This window comes from Tamandua tetradactyla, chromosome 19 (genome assembly GCF_023851605.1).
Source record: "Tamandua tetradactyla isolate mTamTet1 chromosome 19, mTamTet1.pri, whole genome shotgun sequence".
In the NCBI taxonomy this organism is placed as follows: domain Eukaryota; kingdom Metazoa; phylum Chordata; class Mammalia; order Pilosa; family Myrmecophagidae; genus Tamandua; species Tamandua tetradactyla.
In genome coordinates, this window is record NC_135345.1 from 53,788,634 (window position 1) to 53,812,136 (window position 23,503).

General features: G+C 37.5%; 1 protein-coding gene across 2 annotated transcripts in view; it reads right to left on the reverse strand.

Moving 5' to 3' along the window:
- LNX1 (ligand of numb-protein X 1) overlaps positions 1 to 23,503 on the reverse strand; it is a 219,026-nt gene that overhangs the window by 106,603 nt on the left and 88,920 nt on the right. For both annotated transcript variants that reach the window (XM_077136861.1, XM_077136860.1), the window contains exon 3: positions 1,265 to 1,738. In XM_077136861.1, coding sequence (XP_076992976.1) covers positions 1,265 to 1,656 — 392 coding nt within the window. In that variant the 5' untranslated portion in view covers positions 1,657 to 1,738. The remainder of the gene's footprint in view (positions 1 to 1,264; positions 1,739 to 23,503) is intronic.

Consider the following 23,503-nt stretch of genomic DNA (forward strand, 5'->3'; position numbering starts at 1 on the left):
CTTTTCTCTTCCTGCCCCTCACCTCCCCCTCCAACTATGGCTCTGTAGCAGCTCCTGTCAGCACCTACCTTATCTCACTTTTCACCTGGACCTACTTCCCTTCAGACAAAACCTCTCATACTGGGTAAAACTTGCAGTGAGGGCCACAAATAGAGCCACTATCCCCACCTCCTCTAGCCATGCCTCCATCTATAGACTGAGAGAAGTGGGGCATCCTAGTCTAAACACCAACAATTACAGAGTCAACCAAGTTAGCAAAGCCAGGTTAGATGCATGTGGCTCAATATCTTAGGGAGAAAAAATAGTTCAATGACATTAATATGGGAAACGTGCTGAGTACTATACACAAGCTTTCCTTTTGATGCCAAGTTCCAAATTACAGAATCCATGCATGTCACAAAAGACAAACATGGGGATTCATGACCTAAGGTATGTGACCTTTAAAAAAAATGTTTGCACCTGCCTCTTGCCTTGTCATGACAGAAACCAAGATAAACACTGGCTTCCAAATTTCCTCTTATGAAATAACTATGGCATTACTATTCACCCTTTATTAAACACCTTAAATGTTCTAAGAGGATATATCATATGGAACAAGAAACAGCATCTGCCCTGGACCACACAGGAAAAAATGCCCAGGAACAAGACAATGTAAGTGGACAAAATAAGATGCACATAGGAGGAGCAGGTGATAGCACTGTCAGTAGAAGCCACCACACCACAATTCTGCCCGAGTGTGTGCACGGGCAGACAAGTTCACTTGGAGGACAAAAACTTTCTAAATTTCTGCTTTTAAAACTTACTTGAAAACACCTTGCATCTATTCAAAGAACAGCTAGGCTTTTTCAGTTCCCATACAGAGAGAATGCTAATAATCATGGAGTCAAATTGGGGAAATTTTTTGCCTAAGTGAAAAACAAGCAACATTCACTAGGAAACTTTAGGGGGGCCATGAGCCTCAGAGAAAGCCACTCATCAGATCTTTCCAATGTTTTTCACATCTCAAAACACACACATACAGCACAACTATTACACCAGCTACTCTCTGCTGTTTCCTCCCTCAGAACCATGGCCATCAAAAACCTAAAACATTTCTTATTTTGAATGAATTATTTCATTAGTGACAAAAAAATAAATAAATAAAAGAGAGAAAGATGTGTCTGGTGGAGCACCCAGGTTTCTTGAAGGCAGCAATGGCAGGTGAGTTCCAGCTGCCCCCATGGGGGCTAGGGTTCCTCTAGGTTGGCTGAGAAGCAGGACTTACCTTGTCTGAAAGTGATGCTCAAGGTCACAGCGCTGCAACACCTCGGTGCAGAGGTCCATGAAAGGGCAGGTCACCATGAGCTTGTTGAGGAGTTTGTTGACCAAGATGCTAGACTTCTTGCAGTGCTGCAGCACTAGAGGCTTGCGATCCACGGGGCAGAAGTCCTTCTCCACCAGGAAGTTGGTAAGGCAGAGTGTGCAGTAGGTATGTCCACAGGGGGTGTCCAGAGGGTCCAGCAAAGCTTGCAGGCAGATGTGGCATATGAGGTCATCATCCACATCCTCCGTGTAGGTGTAGACATGGTTTTCCTCAGGGGAGTGGGCTTGACCACAGACCAAACACAGGGCCTCAGGGCTGGGGTCCAGGTCATCAGCAGGGTCCGGCTGGTTCATGGTGGGTACTTTGTGACAGGATACCCAGTAAAACAGTATTCCCCAAGGAGCAAATCAATATCTTCTAGAAGCCATCCACAACCTAAAAGAAAACAAGATGGGTCATCTTTGCTTTCACAACACACTGAAGACCTGGGCTTACAATGGACAATAGGCAGTGGTGCCCAGCAGACGGGGGACTGAGCTAGGAGTCAGAAGTTCAGAGTTTAGCACCCACTGTAAAGTGACAGATGTGGTCTTGGGCAAGTGACTTTGCCCTGCTGTGCCTCAGCTTTTTTTTTTTTTTTATTACTTGCTTTATTTCTAGTTTTTCCATTGTCTTCAATTTCAGAATACGTATTTTTTTATTAATAAAACCAATCAACATACAAACATGAACATTCTTAATATATGAACATTTCATACTTGGTGTGCAATCAGTGGCTCACAATATCATCACATAGTTGTATATTCATCACCATTATCATTTCTCAGAACATTTATATCACTCCAGAAAAAGAAATAAAAAGAAAAAAGAAAAAAACTCATATATACCATATCCCTTACCCCTCCCTCTCATTGACCACTAGTATTTCCTTCTACCCAACTTATTTTAACATTTGTTCCCATTAGTTATTTATTTTTAATCCATATTCTTTAGTCATCTGTCCATACCATAGATAAAAGGAGCATTAGAGCAAGGTTTTCACAATCACACAGTCACTTTGCAAAAGCTAGTTCATTATACAATCATCTTAAAGAAACATGGCTACCTGGAACACAGCTCTACAGTTTCAGGCACTTCTCTCTAGCCTCTCTAATACACCTTAAACTATAAAGGGGATATATATACATACATATATATATATGTATGTGTATATATATATATATGTATGTATATATATATAATGCATAAGAATAACCTCCAGGATAACCTCTCGACTCTATTTGAAAACTCTCAGCCACTGACCCACTGACACTTTGTCTCACTTCTCTCTTCCCCCTTTCAGTTGAGAAGGTTTCCTCAATTCCTTGATGCTCATTCTAGGGTTCCCTCCAGCCTCTCCATTACATCTTGGACAACAAGGTGATATCTACTTAATGTAAAAGAATAACCTCCAGGATAAGCTCTCAACTCTGTTTGGAATCTCTCAGCCAATGACACTTTGTCTCATTTCACTCTTCCCCCTTTTGGTCGAGAAGGTTTTCTCAGTCCCTTGATGCTGGGTCTCAGTTCATTCTAGAGTTTTTCTCAATCCCTTGATGCTGAGTCCCAGCTAATTCTAGGATTTCTGTCCCATGTTGTCAGGGAGGTTTACACCCCTGGGAGTAATGTCCCATGTAGAGAGGGGGAGGGCAGTGAGTTTGCTTGCTGTGTTGGCTGAGAGAGATGGGCCACATCTGAGCATCAAAAGAGGTTCTCTTGGGGGTGACTCTTAGGCCTAATTTTTAGTAGGCTTAGCCTATCCTTTGTGGGGATAAGTTTCATATGAACGAATCTCAAGATTGAGAGTTCAGCCTATTCATTTTGTTGTCCTCACTGCTTTTGAGAATATCAGTGTGTCTCAGTTTTGCCATTCATTCCAGTGCGGACGATGTTTACTTTAAACATCCTCATGGTGATGGGATACAAATCAATTGGGTAATATCTGTGATATGTCTAGAGTAACTCAAAAGCAATATGCCCTAAGAAATGTAAGGTCTTGTTAATAGAATTAAATGGGCCAGTGCTTCATAAAAATTGTCAGGTCAGGACAAGAAGAAAAATAGTTAACCATCTAATTGCTTTCTCTTATCTTTCTTCCTTTTCTCCAAAATTCAGAAAATGTAAGAGCCTTCAACTAAATCACCTGAGAAGACGAAATAAGAGCTCTTGAGTCAACTATATTTTTACTATTCTGGATGAATTTCACTTATTCAGTCAGTGAGTCAATCATTTAGTGGTTAAATGGGCTCTGGGACCATGCTGCCTGGCGTTCAAATCCCACCATCACCATGGGCCCATTATTTAAGTCTCTGCTTCCTCATCTGTGAAATGGGTATAATAACCTATTTCACAGGATTCTATGAAGGATTAAATGAGATATGAGACAGAAAGCTCTTTGCAGCTCTTTAAGACCAGTTAAGCATTCTCTCTATATCAGCTGCTATTATTACATGTATTTATTACTGCATTATTTTTGTCTCAGTCTAGCTCTTTTGGTCTGGAATACTGAAATACAGCTCCTGTAAGGGACTTTTAGCTTCGTCCTGATATTACTCTTTTATATTCAATTATATATATTTTTCAAACCAGTAGAATACTATTACGATACCTACTTCCCTTTGATCTGAAATAATGGAGTTTTTCTACATGCATGATTTACGACTAGGAAGTCTCTTGGAGAATCAGTCAATAAATATTTCTTGAGCACCAAGTTTGTGGCAGGGACTGAGTTTGGTGTGGAGGAGACCTTCACGAGAGCTTTAAAGAGTACACCTCTGCTTGCATGGAGTTCCCAGGAGCCCCCACTCCCCAGGGAGGCAGACATGCACACAAGTAATTCCAATCCCAGGTAGTGAGCATAGAGATATCCTACAGGAGCTATCGGTCAACTTTCACGGTGATTAAGGGTCCCACCTATGGTTCCCCCACCCCCCAATTTTCTTCCTTTCCAAAAGTAAAAGGAAGGACTTAAAGCTTTATGAAGAGACATAAATAACCCATAGGAAATGAGCCACATTTGGAAATAGCACGACAGTCATAAACTACATTTAAATCTTTTTTTCTTTTCCAAAAGGGTTGCTTGTACAAACACAGCCTTATCTCAGAAAGAAAATACATTGACTTCAAACTCTTATTGGGGCAGCTTCGTGTTTACATTTCTGTACTGCATTAGTATGCCTGAAAAGAACACTGTGGTCAAGAGGTTGAACTAAAACGTCCCAAATGTGAAAACATTTAGAAATCGCAGAATTTTATTTAACATCAGAAAAGACCACAGAGAGCTAAGGTAGAGGGTGCAGGAGGGGGTAATACTGTTTCCAGTCAAGTTTTATGGAAATCTACACAGCTGCTATTTGTCCTCAGGACTGATAGAAGGTACTGGAACCACACAGGAAATGCTTTAAGCAGCATCAGAAACAGTTGAGAAATAAACATGAAAATGGAACGGACCACCCCAAAAATTATCATCTACAATAGGAAGCAAGTTCACATATTGTGTGCTAAAGCTTTAGATCTTTCCAAGTTTTTCCACAGGAGTTTTGTGGTCCATTCCCATGTGGTTTAGCTTTGTCCATTGTTTCTCACTGTGCTACAGCAGAATGTGCCTGTGATAGAAATGCAGATTATAGTTTTGGTTAACTACTGAAAAAACATTTCACATTTCTGGGCCATTTCCTGACAGGTGAAACGGCAGACCTGAGTCAAATTTTTGGTTTTCAAACTGTGCTCTGGAAAGTGCCAGATGGCCCAGGGCCTTCCAGGGGAGGTGAAGATGGGAAGGAGGAAAGGTTGGAGCTCTGCTCACTTCCCCAACACACCCAGTCCCAGCTCTGCTATAAAAACACTGCTCTGACATATCATAGTCCTCAATTAATATTCTGTGCAAAGAACCCTGGCTTATGAAAAAACTGCAGACTGATACTGTACTGTCCCTTCCAGAAATAGAGTTCTATGATTCTGTGCCATTATGGATTGAATCTTGTTCCCCACAAAGGAACGTTCAAGTCCTAAACCCTGGTCCTATGGATTTAAACTTATTTGTAAATAGAATCTCAGAAGATGCTATTAGTTAAGATGATGCCAAATGGAATCAGGGTGGGCCTTAATCTGGCATTGCTGGAACCTTATATGCAAAGGAAATTCAGACACAGAAGGAGACGGAAGGCAGACAGCCATGTGGTGCAGGCAGAGATTGCGCTATGGGTTGCTGGAACCACCACCAGAACACCACAGACTTGGGGAAAAGGACGGCCTGGGGACACCCTGATTGGATGGCTAGCCTTCAAAACTGTGGGACAGTAAATACCTGCTGTTTAAGCCAACAACAGCCCAGCACACTAAGTCACGAACAATAAGAGCTTTTTGTTTGCTTGTTGGATGATTGGAAAAAATATCTTCTTTCTTCCTGCTTTCTAGAAGTTTTTAGAGCATTTACCATGTGCCAGGACCACTGCTAGGGACTTTATATATATTGATATTATGCTACTTAATCCTTACAAAGCCCCAGAAGGTAGGTCAAACATTTGACCCACTTAAAAGGAAGAAACTGAAGTGTGGAGTATAAGTGACTTGGCAGTCACACACACACACACACACACACACACACACACACACACAAATGAACCCTCCCTGTGCTGACTCCAAGCTTGTACTCCTAAGCATTTTGCCACTTTGTCTGGTAACATCTTTCTTGATTATGACTAGTCAGAATCCCAATAATGTAGCCAATCAAATATAACAGTATTAGAAAATTAAAAGTTTTAAAGTGTCTTTAAGCAGTGTGGTGGCTTGGAATTATGTACCCCAGAAAAGTATGTTTTAACCCATTCCCATGGGTGTGCAGCAGTGTAGTTAGGACATTGTCACAAAGTTACTTCAGTGTAGATATGGCGCAACCGAATCAGGATGGGTCTTCACCCTATTACTGGGAGCCTGATAGAGAAGGCCATTGAGAGAGAGAAGCCATGGGATACAGTCAGTAGCTGGAAGCCAGTGGAACCCAAAAGTGAAAGGACAAGACACCCTCATGTATACAGCCATGTGAAGGAAAAGCCAAAGAACCCCCATATGGCTGATCAGCCAGAAGATACTGACCCCGAGATGAAACTCCAGCCTCTGAACTGTGAGCCATTTGTATGGTATTTGTTTTAGCAACTAGGAAACTAAAACAGGCACGAATGCAAGTAATTTCTAAGCTCCCTGAATAATAAAATACCTTGACTTTACTGAGTGCTGAAATGCCAGAAACAGAAAGAATGGAATAGATTAAGCAAAAACGTCATGTTTTAGCTCCAACTCCATTCTTTCAATGTGAGCAATTTGAATTCCCTGGCACTTTTCCACATGGGTAAAACAGGCTCTCAATAGGATATTAATTTAAATACTACTGTGTGTATTTTCTGACTTTGCTTTAGACTAAATAAAGCCTATATGAATATATACAGATTATGAGAGAATTGACTGAACAAGCAGGTCTGACCCTAAAGAAAGCACTAGGAAGACTTTAGAAAATATGATTAATATAATTTACCAGACATTATTTCCATTTTACCTCCTATAAATATGCATGATGTATCATGTTTTCGGACATATATGTGCATTTCTGCTGAATTGACAAGAAATGAGCAGAAATCATTAGGCAGAAATTAATAAAAGCAGAAATAAATAAAAGAAAAAGTATATTATTACAAAGAGTAAGAGGAAGGGAATGGTGAGCTTTGAATCAGTTTAATTGTACACAATGTGTCATCTGGGAGCACTTCTGGCCCTGGCTGAGGTAAGTAGAAAGAGCTGTGATAGAGTTTTTTATAGCTTGGAGTAAGAAAGAACAGGGAAGTAGATTCCCTCCGGGGGCGGGGGTAGAAATCTCACACTTCTTTGGCACAATCCTATTTTGGCTTTGGAATCACCCTTTACCCCTCCCTTCTGACTTGGGGTAGGGTAGCAAACTGAGATGACTTGTAGAGATATGTGTAGTCAAACCCATCAATGTAGTGTCAACAAAGGCCAGGATACATCTCCATCTCTGCCCTTAAACCCTGCTTCCTTTCCCATCAATTAATGTTGTGGCCTGAAATATGTACAAATGCAATTCTGCCCATTAACTTCCAACTTCTGAATTTACATGGCTGGCAGCAGATATACAGACCAGAGGAAATGAAGGTAAACACATCTGCAATGGGGAGGGTCATCAGAGGTCATGTGTATTCTCTCACCAGCCTTTGGAAGTAGAAAAATTTCTCCCAAAAGTTAACCCACCAGAACAATGAGGATCCTGGAGTGCTATCATCCCACTAATTCTCCTTTATACACACACTGGCCTTATGAAAAATGGTTATATTTTAGAAAGGTGCCAGAATAAGCCATATACCCAATTAGAAGGGCAATGGATAAACATATTATTTGGAATGCTGCACAGATAATTCCACATTTGCCTCTTATTGAAAGGACAATACTTGACTTGGAAAAATCTTTTATATGGTAACAGGATTTCATATTATTAAAAAGAATCTATTCTGATTTCCAGTCAACCGAGATGGGATCAAAAGACACTGCTGTGTTACTCCATGGAATCTTTGAACAACAAGCAAAAACTGACGGCCATCTTCCTCAAAATTCTAGAAAAGAGTTAAAGGTTGCAATAACTGAGCAAGTGCTGAATCAGGAAAATGCAGTTTTAAAAATGGTAGGAGAAGCTCATGGTGCATTTGTTAGCTCCTTCCCCATCCCCTTCCCAGTGCAGTGTGGCAGTCTGAAATACTGAAACTGGAATTGCACTTCCGGCTCACCCTCCTAGAGTTTAACCTGCAGGTGGAAGCAGCTTGCTGACAACTAAAGCAGTATAAGAAACAATTAAGGCAAAGTGGCCTGGAACAAAGGATTGCCAGGTTAGACATACAACAGAGCACCACCAGAGAGTGTAAAGTCTATTTCACAGACAGTGCAGGGGACATTGGATTGCTGTAAATGAGGAATTCATAAGGCCATGAATGAGCATAAGCCCAGGAAAAGACACAGGCTCAGAAAAGGCAGAGAGGACCTTATAATTCATTTTTCCCTTCGTCTAATCTTCTTCATAGGCGGGCTAAATTCTGAAGGACACTAGACAACAAGAGTCAATTTGCAAAGACTGTCAAAGGTGTTTTATGTGTTGGTTGGTTTGTTGCTATTAAATCCTGGCATGCAAGGAAATCACTATCATATCACTAACTGGACACAAAATTAAAGAACAGACAGCTCAGGGATTAAATCCCAGAGTTAACATGCTAAAACATTAAATATATAGTGTGCAACAAAAGTTTATAAGACAAAGAAACAAGAAATGCTGAATCATCCAAAGAGAACAAGATAAAAATTCAGAATGCATCAACAGAGAAAAAAAGACTGTGAACATGGTGGACAAAGATGTTTTAAAAATGATCTTCGATATGCTCATGGAGATAAAAGAAAACACAAAGAATTTAAAGACACCAGGAAAATGAAGAATGAACAACTTGAGGGTCTCAATAATAATAATAATAATAATAATAAAAGAATGTTTTAAAAAGAGTTGAATAGAAAAACTGGAGTTGATGACCACAAAAACAGAAATAAAAAATTCCCTAGAGGGTTTCAATGCCAGGTTGGAGTGGGCAGAAGTCAGTGATATAGATATAGATGACAAGAAAATTGAAATTATTCAGGCTGAGAAAGAGAAAGTAAAAAGAAGGAAGAAATGTGAACAGAGCCTAAGAGACTGGTACAACACCAACAAGTGTACCAATATATGTATTATGGGAGTCCCAGTAGGAGAAGAGAGAAAGAGGTAGAAGGAATACTCAAAGAAATGAAGGCAAAAGAATCTCCTATTTAATAAAACACAAATATATACATTTAAAAGGCCTAACAAGCCCCAAACAGGATAAACTCAAAGAGAATCATTCCCAGATACAAAGTGGTCAAGCTGTCAAATTCAAGGACAAGGAGAGAGTCCTAAAAGTACCACATTAGGTACAAGGGAGCTTCAATAAGGTTAAGTGGGGATTTCTCATCAGAAACCATGGAGGCACAAAGGTAGTGGGGCAAAACATTTAAATTGTTGAAAGAAAACAATTTTTGAACAAGAATTTTACATCCATCAATTGTCTTTCAAAAATGAAAGGGAGAGTAAGACATTTCCAGATAAACCAAAGATGAGGGAGTTCACTGCTACCGACATGTCCTAGCATTTAGTGATGCTAAAGGAGTTCTTCAAACTGAAAGGAAAGGACACTAGACAGTGGCTCAAAGTGGCATAACAAAATAAAGACTTCTGGCAAAGACAACCATATGGGTAATTATAAATAAATTCATGTTCTAAAATGCAAATATATAAAAACTAATGATAAATCTATGATTTGGACATACAATGTCTAAAGATATACATTGTAACAAGTAGAAAAAAGGTGGAGAGAGGAAGGGGTAAAGGAACAGCATTTTTGTGTGCTATTGAAGTTCAGCTGGTATCAAGTAAACATAATTATTATAAATTTTGGATATTAAATTTAAAATAGATGATTAAAAAAAGAAAATTTCCAAAAAATATGTACAGAAGGATATAAGAAGGGACTCAAAATGATAACTACAAAATATCAAGTAAATATAAAAAAAAGCATAACAGAATAATTGAGGGACAAAAGGATATGAATCCTACAAAGTTCAAGTGCAAAATGGCAGAAAAAGTCCTGAACTATCAATAGTTACTTTAAATATAAATGGATTAAACTCTCCAATCAAAAGGAAAATATTGGCAGAATGGATAAAAAAAACATGACCCAATTATTTGCTGTTTATAAGAGACTCATGTTAAATTCAAAGACATAAGTTGAAATTAAAAGAATGGGAAAAATACAATGTTCATAGTAATCCATAGAGAGCTACAGTAGTTATACCAATATCAGCTAAAATAGACTTTACATAAAAACCTATTACAAGGGACAATGAAGGTCATTATTTACTGATAAAGGGATCAATTCAACAAAAAGACATACTAATTCATAATATATATGCTCCTAACAGTAGAGTCCAAAAGATATGAAACAAATATTGACAGTTCGGAAAGAGAAATAGACATCTCTACATTAATAATAGGGCCTTCAATACACCATTTTATTATTGGATAAAGCATCTAAATGAAAGATCAATAAGGAAATAGAAGACTTAATTGATATTCTTAACCAACTAGAACTAATAGACATATTTAGAACACTTCACACAACAGCAGCAGAACACACATTCTTGTCTGATACACATGAGTTATTCTCCAGGATAGACCATTTGTTAGGTTACAAAACAAGTCTCGACAAACTTAAAAATATTGAGATCATATGCTGTAGTTTCTCTGACTGAATGGAATGAAACTAGAAATCAATAAAAGAGGGAGAAGTGGAAAATTCACAAATATTTTGAGAGTAAATGATGCAACCTTAAACACCCAATGGGTCAAAGAAGAAATCACAAGGGAAATTAGGAAACATCTTGAGGTAAATGAAAATGAAAATATAACATACCAAAACTTAAGGGTTGAAGCCATGTCAATATTGATAGGGAAGTTTATAGTTTTAAAGACTTACCATTAAAAAATAAAATTTCAAATAAGAGAGCTAATCTCACAGCTGTAGGAGGTAGAAAAAAGAGCAATTTAAGTCCAAAAGCTAGCTGAAGGAAGGAAATATCAAAGACTAGAGCAGAGGTAAATGAAATAAAGAATAAACAAACAATAGAGAATCAACAATCCAAGTTTATTCTCTGAAAATATCAATAAAATCATAGACTTTTACCTAGACTGACAAGAAGAAAAGAGAGAGGATGGAAACAAATAAAATCAGAAGTGAAAGGGTGACTTTACTACCAATTTCATGTAAATAAAAGGATATTAACTGTATACCAGCAAATTATTTGTTGAAATAGGTGAAATAAACAAATCTTAGAAACCTACATGACTTAAGAAGAAACAGATCTAAACACACCAATACAAGTAAAGATGCTGAATCAGCAATCAAAGAAAAGTCCAGTATCAGATGGCTTTACTGCAAATTCTTAAACATTCTACAAAGAATTGAAACAAATTGTGCTCAAACTCTTCCAAAAATTTTTATAAGGATGGAAAACTTTCTGACATATTCTATGAGGCCAACATCAGACTAATTAATACCAAAGCCAGATATTCTTGTAGTATACAAGAAAAGAAAATTAAAGACCAGTATCCCTTATGAATATAGATGCAAAAATCCTTAACAAAATGCTGGCAAACTGAATCCAACAGCATATTAAAAGAATTATATAGAATTATACCATGAACAAATAGGATTTATCCCAGATATGCAAGAGTGGCTCAACATAAGAAAAACAATTAATGTAATAAGCCAAATTAATAGAACAAAGGAAAACAAAACCACATGATCATTTCAATTGACACAGAAAAGGCATTTAACAAAACCCAGTACCATTTCTTGATAAAAACACTTAGAAAACCAGTAATAAAAGGAAACTTCCAAAATGATAAAAGGAATATAAGAAAAATCCACCATTAACATCATATTCAATAGTGAAAGACTGAAACTTTCCCTGTAAGATCAGGCATAAGATGAGGATGCCCACTGTCACACTGTTATTTAACATTGTACTAGAAGTCCTAGCCAAAGCACTTAGGCAAGAAAAAGAAATAAAAGATGCCTAAATTGGTAAGGAATAAAAATTATCCAAACTAATAAGGAAGAAGTAAAACTTTCCTTGTTTGCAGATGACATGATCCTACATAAAAAGATCCTGAAAAAAATACACTACAAGACTTTAGAGTAATAAATGAATTCAGCAAAGTATAGGGGTACAAGATCAGCACTGAGAAATCAGTGGTGTTTCTATACACTAGTAATGAACAATTTGAAGAAGAAATTAAGAAAAAATTTCCATTTACAATAGTAGCTACAACAATCAAATATCTAGGAATAAATTTAGGAAAGATTTTAAGAACTTTCACATGGAAAACCATAAGACATATGCTAAATGGAATAAAAGACCTAAATAAATTGAAGGACATTCCATGTTCATGGATTGGAAGACTAAATATCATGACAATGTCAATTGTACCCAAAGCAATTTACAGATTCAATGCAATTGCAATCAAAATTCCAACAGTCTTCTTTGCAGAAATGGAAAAGCCAGTCACTAAATTTATATAGAAGAGTATGAGACCCTGACTAGCCAAAGTCATCATGAAAAAGAAAAGTGAAGTTGGAGGACACACATTTCCAATCTTAAACTTATTATAAAGTCACAGTAATCAAAACAGCATGATACTGGCACAAGGACAGACATATAGACCAATGGAATCAAGTTGAGAGTTCAGAAACAGACCTTCACATCTATAGCTAATTTATTTTTGACAAAGCTGCCAAGTCCACTCAACTGGAAAAGAACAGTCTCGCCATCAAATGGTGCTAGGAAAACTGGATGTCCATACGCAAAAGAATGAAGGTGGAGCGCCCCACTTCACATTATATATAAAAATAGACTCAAAATGGATTAAAGACATAAATATAAGAACTCAAACTATAAAACTCCTTATAGTAAACATAGGGAACCATTTTCAGTATCGTGTTAGGCAACAATACCTTAGACTTGATACCAAAGGCATAACTGACAAAAGAAAAAGTAGATAAATTTTACTTCACCAAAATTAAGTCTTTATGAACCACAGAACATAATCATGAAAGTAAAAAGAAAACCTACACAATGGGAGAAAATATTTGAAATCCACATATCTTATAAACATTTAATATCCAGAATATAAAAAGAAATCACACAATTCAATAATAGAAAGAAAAACAACCCAAATAAAAAATAGGAAAAAGATCTGAATAGACAAAGTCTTGAACAAAAATAAACAAATGGCCAATATGCACTTGAAATAATGTTCAACCTCACTAGCCATTAGGGAAATGCAAATGAAAACCACAATAAGATCCCATTTCACACCAACTAAAATGGTTACTACTAAAAAAACAACAGAAAATAACAAGTGCCAGTGAGGATGTGGAGAAATGGGGACATCATTCATTGTTGGAGACAATGTAAAATGAAGCAGCCACTATAAGAAACAGTTTTGTGGTTCCTCAGAAGGTTAAGTATAGAATTAATCATATGACCCTGTAATCCCATCACTAAAGAAATGAAAGTAAGGATTCGAACTGATATTTGCATACCATTGTTCACTGTGACATCATTCAGAATAGCCAAAGGGTAGAAGCAACCCACCTGTCCATCAACAGACAATGAGGAAAAAATGTGATTATATACATACAATGGGATATTTTCAGCTGTGAAAAGGAATGAAGTTCTAATACATGCAACAACACAGATGAAACTTGAAGACAACATGTTGAGTGAAATAAAAGAACAAATATTGTATGATCTCATTGATACGGAATAACTAGAATATACAAATTCAGAGTCAGCAACTAGAATATGAGTTACCAGGGGCCAGGCAGGTTGGGGGTAGGGAATGGGGAGTTAATGCTTAATTGGTAATGTGTTTCTACTTAGGTTAATGGAAAAGTTTTGGTTGTGCATGGTGCTGAGGGTACTAAAACATTTTGAATGTAATTAGAACCACTGAATTGTATACCTGAAAGTGGTTAAAATGGGAAATTTTATGTTGCATATATGTTACCACAATAGACATTTTTTAAAAATAAAAGGAATCCATCCTGGGAGGGCCATGGTGACTCAGCAGGCAGAGTTCTCGCCTGCCGTGCCTGCCCATGTAAAAAAAAAAAAATCCATCCTTGCAGCCAAATTGCACTACATTCTGTATTGATACTTTCATCTGAAAGTTATAGCCATAGATGCCTTGACTTGAAAGGGGGCCTTGAAAGATGGTTCTTAAATGAAATACATATTTATTACTTAATAAACTAGATCGTTCTGTTTGGGGATAGCTTTAACTGTTAGAAAAAAGTCCAAAATTTGCCTCCCCAGAACTCACCTATCCCCCTCCATGAGTGCCAGTATTTCCTATTTTAATTATGCCAAATTTTTCAAGTCTTTCAATTATTTGAAGATGGACCTTTTACCCTCCCCCAGGGTGGCTTTAGGTTCATTCCTTCAGGGCAAGGGTTTCCAGACTCTACCAGCTTGACTACTCTTCCTATGCAAGCACTAAGATATTAGTGCTCTTCCTTTAACATATGCATAAAATGAACGCCAAAACTCCAAGACTGACTGAAGCATAATATTCTTTTCCTGGATCTGATCTCCACATAGCCTAACTCTGTATCTGTGCCTTAGTTTGCAATAGTTCACAGTTGCCTGTTACTGCAGCCCTGTGAGTGGGCTGGGCGGATCCTCTGCCTGGGACTTCTAGGCAAACTTGGCTGTAGGCTGCCAAGGTAGAAACCACTCCCCGTTATGAGAAATTCTACGCTGTTCCTTTTTTAAAACACTTATCTGTGGAGCAGGAGACATTGCCCTGAGGTCTAGAGGAAGATCTTAGCAATTCTTGGCCACAGAAAATAATAAGTAGGAAAGCAGGTTTTTAAAAGTGAAATCAAGGGCTGGGAACACAATTTAGAAAATACAAAGAAATTTAATGGCTTTAGGTAGATTTATGCAAACAGAAGTCCTCAGTGGCTAAACAGCTTGGTATTAGGATCTATAGTGCATTACCTCATCCTTAGAATGAACAGTGTTTGGGGAATTTTCTAAATTATAATAGAATGAGCTCTCTTATTTGGTTGCCAGAGACCAATTCTTTTCCCATAAATAACATAAATACTAACTTTCACTGAAATTCCCTAATAAATATAAAAGCTAAAATACTGACAGGCTGAGGGCAGCTGATACAAGGGCACTGGGAACTACTTCCCATCCAAAATAAGCAGAAATACTCGAAAAGGAAAGTGTTGAAGGTGCACCAGTCAGCCGGATTACACTGGTTCTCCCGTTATTGAGCAAAGAGGCGTCTGTTGGAGAGCCTTGCTTATATAAAATTGCTCCTGTCTATGACAGGCATATTCAGAAAAGTCCACTGTCTTATGTAATACCTACATTTATCCAACAGCACTGTTGAGCTGTATTTCACCTGAGGTAAAGGGAAAATGTGTGCTCCAAATACATTCTTTCATGCATTTTTTAATGCCTATTTTTTTTTCCAGAATATCAGAATGATTAAAAAGATGAAAAGTAGGTATATTAAAACTCAGAGCACTCAAATTGAAAATTTTAAGTTTCAATACTTTATTTACATTAAAAACAGAATTCATTTCTGGCTTTAATAGGAGCAAACATCAATAATGTTTTCAAAATCTACTTCTTTGCTTATCTTGACCCAGTGATGATCTTAAACAATTTTTTATTAACCTTATGATTCTGTCTTAAAGTAAATTTAGATTTTCTCGCTCATCACGGATTTTTCTGCATTAATTTAGATGTTTTAAAATATTGCATTGAAACATTATTTATCTAACTGCTGCGTTTTTTGGTGCTGCCCTCAAATTTTGATTCCGAGTGCCTCATTTACCTCACCCTAATCATAACATTGTTACTATTATTATTAAAACCTAACCAGATGTATACTTATGAAGGAAAGTTGTGCTGCTACAAAAAGGAACAAAGTCATGAGGTATGCAATGATGTGAATGAACCTGTGGGACATTTGGTGAGACAAAATAAGCCAGAAACAAAAAAACATGAGGTATGGTCACCTTTAGAAAGTGCTTATAAGAAAACATGGGCCTAGATTGTAAGCTTTTAGAGCAGACACATTAAGTCCAGAGTGGTGATTATTATTTCTGGATTATGAGAGGCTGTTTCATATATATAACCTGATATTTAGAGATAGGAATGAAGGTTGGGGTTAAAGTAATTCAGAGCATAGGGGTAAGGAAGACAGTGTCTATATTTTAGAACCACACATACTCTTTGAGACCATGAAGAAAGGTTTATTTGGTCTGGAACTGAATTTTTCTGTAGCGTATAATCTAATTCAACCTATCTGTAGAGTTCATTTGAACAACTGAAACACAGAGAGCACAGAATAAGAAAGAGCTCCTTTAATCCTATATAGATTATGATTATCTGGATACATCCTAGAGTATATTAAGAAGATAATCAAAAAGTATTGACAAAGTCCCCTGAGGGATGGGAGAAAGAATGTGGAATATTAAATCTTACCATCAGGGAATCCCCTGATACTGTGTCAAACTTTAGGGACACCCAAATCAATAGGCCATGACCTCGATCATGAGGCTTACTCTTTTGCAGCTTATGTAGGTAGCAGAGAAGCTTAGCCTACCTATAGGCATGTCTAAGAGTTACTTCTGGAGGACCTCATTTTGTTGCTCAGATGTGGCCTCAGTCTCTATAAGCCCAACTCTACAAGCGAAATCATTGCCCTCCCCTCTACATGGGACATGACATCCAGGGCGAAAGTCTCCCTGGTGATGTGGAGGAGAACTCCCAGGGATAAATCCAGGGCTGGCACCATGAGATCAACAATTCCATCCTGACCAAAATGGAGGAAAAGAAGTATTGTTAATAGAGTATCAGTGGCAAAGAGAGTTCAAATAGAATTGAGAGGCTACTCTGGAGGTTGCTTTTATGCAAGCTTCAGGTAGACCTTGCTACCTATCATAACCTGCCAACCCCCAATCAGGACCATTCCAGTCAATCCTAAAGAACACTTAGGGCAATATATAAGATTCCACAAGGGTTCCATGCACTAGACTAACTTTCCAGAAACCTACAACCTCCAGATGGGTCCCTGGTTCAGATAAATCCTGAATCCTAGCCCAGCCTCTTGAGAACATCAGATAGTTCCTTCTCCCTACCCCATATTAGTTACAGACCCTTCCAATATGAAAAATTTAGAATTCATAGCCCAAACACCCCTAAAGAGAGGGATGGAAAGATCAAAGGTGATGATGGAGTTACACAAAGAAGATAGGATTTAACAAATAAATATGAATGCTGAATCTTCTAACTAGAGCAGTTAGAAGTAAAAACCTAAAATTTGAAAGTGTAACCCATGTCAAACTCTGAAATATGTTCTACAACTAACTGAGGGGCTGTGATTTGAAATTTATAGTTTTTTTAAAATTTTTTAGTTTTTTTAAATACCAAAAAACACCAAACGCAAACATTCTTAACTTTTGATCATTCCATTCTACATATATAATCAGTAATTCACAATATCATCATATGTTGCATATTCATCATCATGATCATTTCTTGGAACATTTGCATCTATTCAGAAAAAGAAACAAAAAGAAAATAGAAAATATTTCATATATACCATACCCCTTACCCCTCCCTTTCACTGATTACTAGCATTTCAAACTAAATTTATTTTAACATTTGTTCCCCCATTATTTATTTTTATTCCATATGTTCTACTTGTCTGTTGACAAGGTGGATAAAAGGAGCATCAGACACAAGGTTTTCACAATCACATTGTGAAAGTATATCATTATTCAATCATCTTCAAGAAACATGGCTACTGGAACACAGCTCTACATTTTCAGGCCGTTCTCTTCATCCTCTCCATTACATCTTGACTAACAAGGTGATATCTATTTACTGCGTAAGAATAACCTCCAGGATAACCTCTCAACTCTGGAATCTCTCAGCCATTGATGCTTTGTCTCATTTCACTCTTCCCTCTTTTGGTCCTGAAGGTTTTCTTAATCCCTTGATGCTGAGTCACAGTTCATTCTAGGGTTTTTCTCAATCCCTTCAAGCTGAGTCTCAGCTCATTCTAGGATTTCTGTCTCACATTACCAGGAAGGTCTACACCCCTGGGAGTCATGTCCCATGTAGACAGGGGGAGGGTGGTGAGTTTGTTTGTTATGTTGGCTGGAGTGGGAGGCCACATCTGAGCAACAAAAGAGGTCCTCATGGGGGTGACTCTCAGGCCTAATTTTAAGTAGGCTCGACCTATTGTTTGTGGGGTTAAGTTTCATATGAACAAACCCCAAGACTGGGGGCTCAGCCTATAGCTTTGATTGTCCACACTGCTTGTGAGACTATCAAGAATTCAACTTGGGGAAGTTGAACTTTCCCCCATTCTCACCATTCCCCAAAGGGGACTTTGCAAATACTTTTTTATTCACTGATCAAATCACTCTGGGATTTGTCAGGGCATCACTCTGGATAAACCAACAAAATCTCATATCCTACGGAAGGTTCCATGTATTTATGATGTTCAATTAAGCTGTCTACATAAGTTATATTAGGAAATGCACTAGTCAAAATATAAATTTTGTACCAAAAATTTTTCGCTTTAGTCTCACACATAAGTTGGAATTTTAAAATATTAATAACCATCTATTTCAGCACTCTGCAGTAATAACATCCCTCTGTTCTTCTTCATGCAAAAAGACTTTTAAACTTTGTACATTTAGTCACTATCATTATAAACTCTAGGCATTCCTAGATTATACCATCTCAATATTTATTGTCTATCTTTCTTTCTGATTTTGTTTGTGTCCCCAGCCCTCCTCCCTCTATCATTCTCACATTCAGCTTCATTCAGTGTTTTAACATAATTATATTACAGTTAGGTAGTATTGTTTTTACATTCAGTCCTGTTGCACAATCTGTATCCCTTCAGCTCCAATTACCCAATATCTTACCCTATTTCTATCTTCTTATGGTCTCTGTTACCAACGAAATTTTCCAAGATTATTCACTAATGTCAGTTCATATCAGTGAGACCATACAGTATTTGTCCTTTGGTTTCTGGCTAATCTCACTCAGCATAATGTCCTTAAGGTCCATCCATGCTTTTACGTACTTCATAACTTTATTCTGTCTTACAGCTGCATAATATTCTATTGTATATGTATACCACAGTTTGTTTAGCCACTCGTCTGTTGATGGACATTTTGGCGGTTTCTATCTCTTCGCAATTGTAAATAATGCTGCTATAAACATTATTTACATAAAAGTGTCCATATGTGTCCTTGCCCTCATGTCCTCTGAGTAGATACCTAGCAATGGTATTGCTGGGTCATATGGCAGTTTTATATTTAGCTTTTTGAAGAACCACCAAACTGCCTTCCACAGTGGTTGTACCACTTGACATTCCCACCAACAGTAGATAAGTGTGCCTCTTTCTCCACATCCTCTCCAGCACTTGTCGTTTTCTGTTTTATTGATAGTGGTCTTTGTGGTGGGTGTGAGATGATACCTAATTGTGGTTTTGATTTACATTTCTCTAATGGGCAGGGAAGTTGAGCATCTCTTCATGTGCCATTTGGCCATTTGTATTTCCTCTTCTGAGAAGTGTCTGTTCAAGTCTTTTGCCCATTTTGTAATTGGATTGGCTGTCTCTTTGTTGTTGAGTTGAAGAATCTCTTTATAAATTCTGGATATGAGAATTTTATCTGAAATATCATTTCCAAATATTGTCTCCCATTGTGTAAGCTGTCTTTTTACTTTCTTGATGAAGTTCTTTGATGCTCAAAAGTGTTTAATTTTGAGGAGTTCCCATTTCTTTCTTTCTTTCTTCAGTGCTCTTGCTTTGGGTGTAAGGTCTATAAAACTGTCTCCAAGTATAAGCTTTATAAGATATTTCCCTACATTTTCTTCTAACAGTTTTATGGTCTTAGATCTAATGTTTAGGTCTTTGATCCATTTTGAGTTAACTTTTGTATAGGGTGTGAGATATGGGTCCTCTTTCATTCTTTTGCATATGGATATCCAGTTCTCTAGGCACCATTTATTGAAGAGACTGTTCTGTCCCAGGTGAGTTGGCTTGACTGCCTTATCAAAGATCAATTTTCCATAGATGAGAGGGTCTATATCTGAACACTCTATTTGATTCCATCGGTCAATATATGTATCTTTATGCCAGTACCATGCTGTTTTGATCACTGTAGCTTCATAATATGCCTTAAAGTCAGGCAGTTGGAGAACCCCGACTTCATGTTTTTTTCTCAGGATACTTTTAGCTATTTGGGGCACCCTGTCCTTCCAGATAAATTTGGTTACTGGTTTTTATATTTCTGAAAGTAAGTTTTTGGGATTTTAATTGGTATTGCATTGAATCTATAAATCAATTTAGGTAGAATTGACATCTTAACTATATTTATTCTTCTAGTCCATGAACACGGTATGCCCTTCCATCTATTTAGGTCTTCTGTGATTTCTTTTAACAATTTCTTGTAGTTTTCTTTGTATAGGTCTTTTGTCTCTTTAGTGAAATTTATTCCTAAATATTTTATTCTTCTAGTTGCAATTGTAAATGGAATTCGTTTCTTGATTTCCCCCTCAGATTGTTCATTACTAGTGTATAGAAACACTACATATTTTTGAGTGTTGAACTTGTAACCTGCCACTTTGCTGTACTCATTTATTAGCTCTAGTAGTTTTGCTGTGGATTTTTCAGGTTTTTTTTCACATATAGTGTCATATATGTGACACTATATGTGAAAAAACAGTGAGAGTTTTACTTCTTTCTTTCCAATTTTGATGCCTTACATTTCTTTTTCTTGTCTAATTGTTCTGGCTAGAATTTCCAACACAATGTTGAATAACAGTGGTGACAGTGGACATCCTTGTCTTGTTCCTGATCTTAGGGGGAAAGTTTTCACTTGTTCCCCATTGAGGATGATGTTAGCTGTGGGTTTTTCATATATTCCCTTCATCATTTTGAGGAAGTTCCCTTCTATTCCTATCCTTTGAAGTGTTATCAATAGGAAAGGATGTTGAATTTTGTCAAATACCTTTTCTACATCTGATTGTTATTCTTGATAGAAATGACGAGATGAATAATTTGCTGAAAAGTTCATGAGGCAAGAATAACTTTGCTTCAATTAAGAGCTAAAAAGTACCTGAAGCCGGGTTCCAAGGAAGATCACAAAATAATTGGATCCTGTAAGAGCCTTGTTTCATGAGGGTATAAGTGAGCTTACCTAAGTAATGAACAGTTCTCCCCAGTAAGGACACTCAGCAGAGGTGACAATTCATCAGGAGGCTCTGCTGTGCTGTATATGTGTTTGTTTCATAATCTTTGCTGACTTCCCTTATGTTATTCAGAACTTTTCAATTTCTTCAAACAATGCCAGCGCTTTACAATGTGTCTCAAACATATAGAGATGAAGAACCCCCACATCAGATGATTTCCAGGGTGACTTTTGGTGTTAATAATCTGTTTATACCAAATGATTTTGTTGTTAATAATGCTTTATAATTTGTATGAAGCTACATTGAGCAAAACAGTTGCTAGGTTGGTTTCAACCTGGTTATTGGAGTCACACCTGAGTACAGAGACAATCACAGTTAATATCACCATCCTGGAAGGTAAAGACCATAAATACACCAATGGAGGAAGTGAACAGGCCAGTGGTTATAATTTCTTCACACTAGTGGCCACATCTCTCTTTCTAAAATAATTTACCAACCAACCATATTTGCCTAACCCTGCCTTTGGCCCCAGCTCCTAAATTAGATCATGGGGTAGGATTGGGAGACAAACAATCATGAAAGTTAGGACAAATTCTATCTTCTTCCATTAAACAAAGTAAATTTACAATTCTATGTTAAAATTTTGAAAAATTTCGTGCAACTTGGAGGTGTCAATAATGTACCATCAATTTTTTTTTTTTTTTTACTTTTAAAAAGGGGAATTTATTAAGTTGCAAGTTTACATTCTAAGGCCATGAAAATGTCCAAATTAAGGCACCAACAATAGGTTACCTTCACTCAGGAAAGGCAGGTGCCATCTGGAACACCTCTGACAGCTGGGAAGGCAAGTAGCTGGTGTTTCCTGGGGTCTTTGGCTTCTGGACACCTCTGTCAGCTGGTGCCATCAATTTTTTTGTTGTTACAAATGCCAATTGTGAACAGACATACACAAGGGATGGTCAAAGGCTCTGTGCGCTATTCATTAGCTTTTGGACTCATATGTGATAGGGAGGAATTAGGTTCTTTGATGGCTTGAATAAAAAGTCACACATATAATAAAAATCATCTTTAAACCAGGAGTCTTGGTTGGAAGTGGGGGCTGGTATGTGTGGGTGGGGGGAGGGTTAAACATATAAACTGCAGAGGAAAGGGAGAGGTGGGAGGGCAGGTGTTTGTAGGCTGCTCCAAAGTTGGGGGCAGTAGCTCTACTCCTGCTTAACATCCAAATCAATGATCTCAAAGAGGGAGTAAGCTACTCATTAATGAAATCTGTGAACGATACTAGCCTGTGTAGTATTGCCAACACTAGAAAGGACAGAAAAGGAATATAAATGGTCTTTTGAGAGGTCAGAAATATGGTCAGGAAATTAAAGAAGATTTGAACTAAAAAGGGGACAATGTAATACATCTGGAGTCAATAACTGAGAACAAAGATATTCAGAAAGTGGGAAAAACAAGGGAAGCAGTTAAATGAAAGGAGTCTCAAGAGACTAGCCAATTAGATGCATGTCAGGGAAGGCCTTTCATAGGCAGGTTAGAGAGAAGCATTGCATCTCTTGACAGGGAGTGTCATGTACACCTTTCTTACTTGGTTTGCCTATAAGAACTCTATACCAGAAAAGGTGTCCTTCCATTTCCTGGTTCATAAACATGGTCAAATGGAACTGACCCCTGCTAGCAATAAAAATGAAGAGAGTCCAGCATTGACAAAGTGCTCCATTCGTGCCTTTGAATAGTCACCCTAGGCTCCTAGGATGGCCTGATGTCAGAGGAAAAGCACGGAAAGAGGGCAGCTGGCTTTCTTCCTCATGAAATTGCAAAACAACTTTAAGAAATGCTATGATCTTTTAACAGATAACCAATATTTATGGGAGAAGGATAAGATAAAGAAAGGTATTTGAATTCTCAACATGTTTCTGCTGTGTTTCAGTTCTAACAGGGGACCATTAACTTTTACATACCTAACATCACCTTAACTCTGGAAATTCCACTAGGGCATTCAATTGCATCTTCAATGAGATTAAGTCTAATTAGGAAAATGAAACTTACATGTAGAAAAAAATGTTAAAACACTGCAAAAGAATATACAATAAATGGCAATAAGTATGCCCTTTCCCCCTGACCCCTGGCTCCCCAAATAGGAGCCACGGATAAACTTTGGAGTAGAAGGAACAAGAGAACAGTGTGGTGTGGCCCAAGGCAGTTAAGGAAAGTTCATGGAATAGTTGGCCCTTTAAA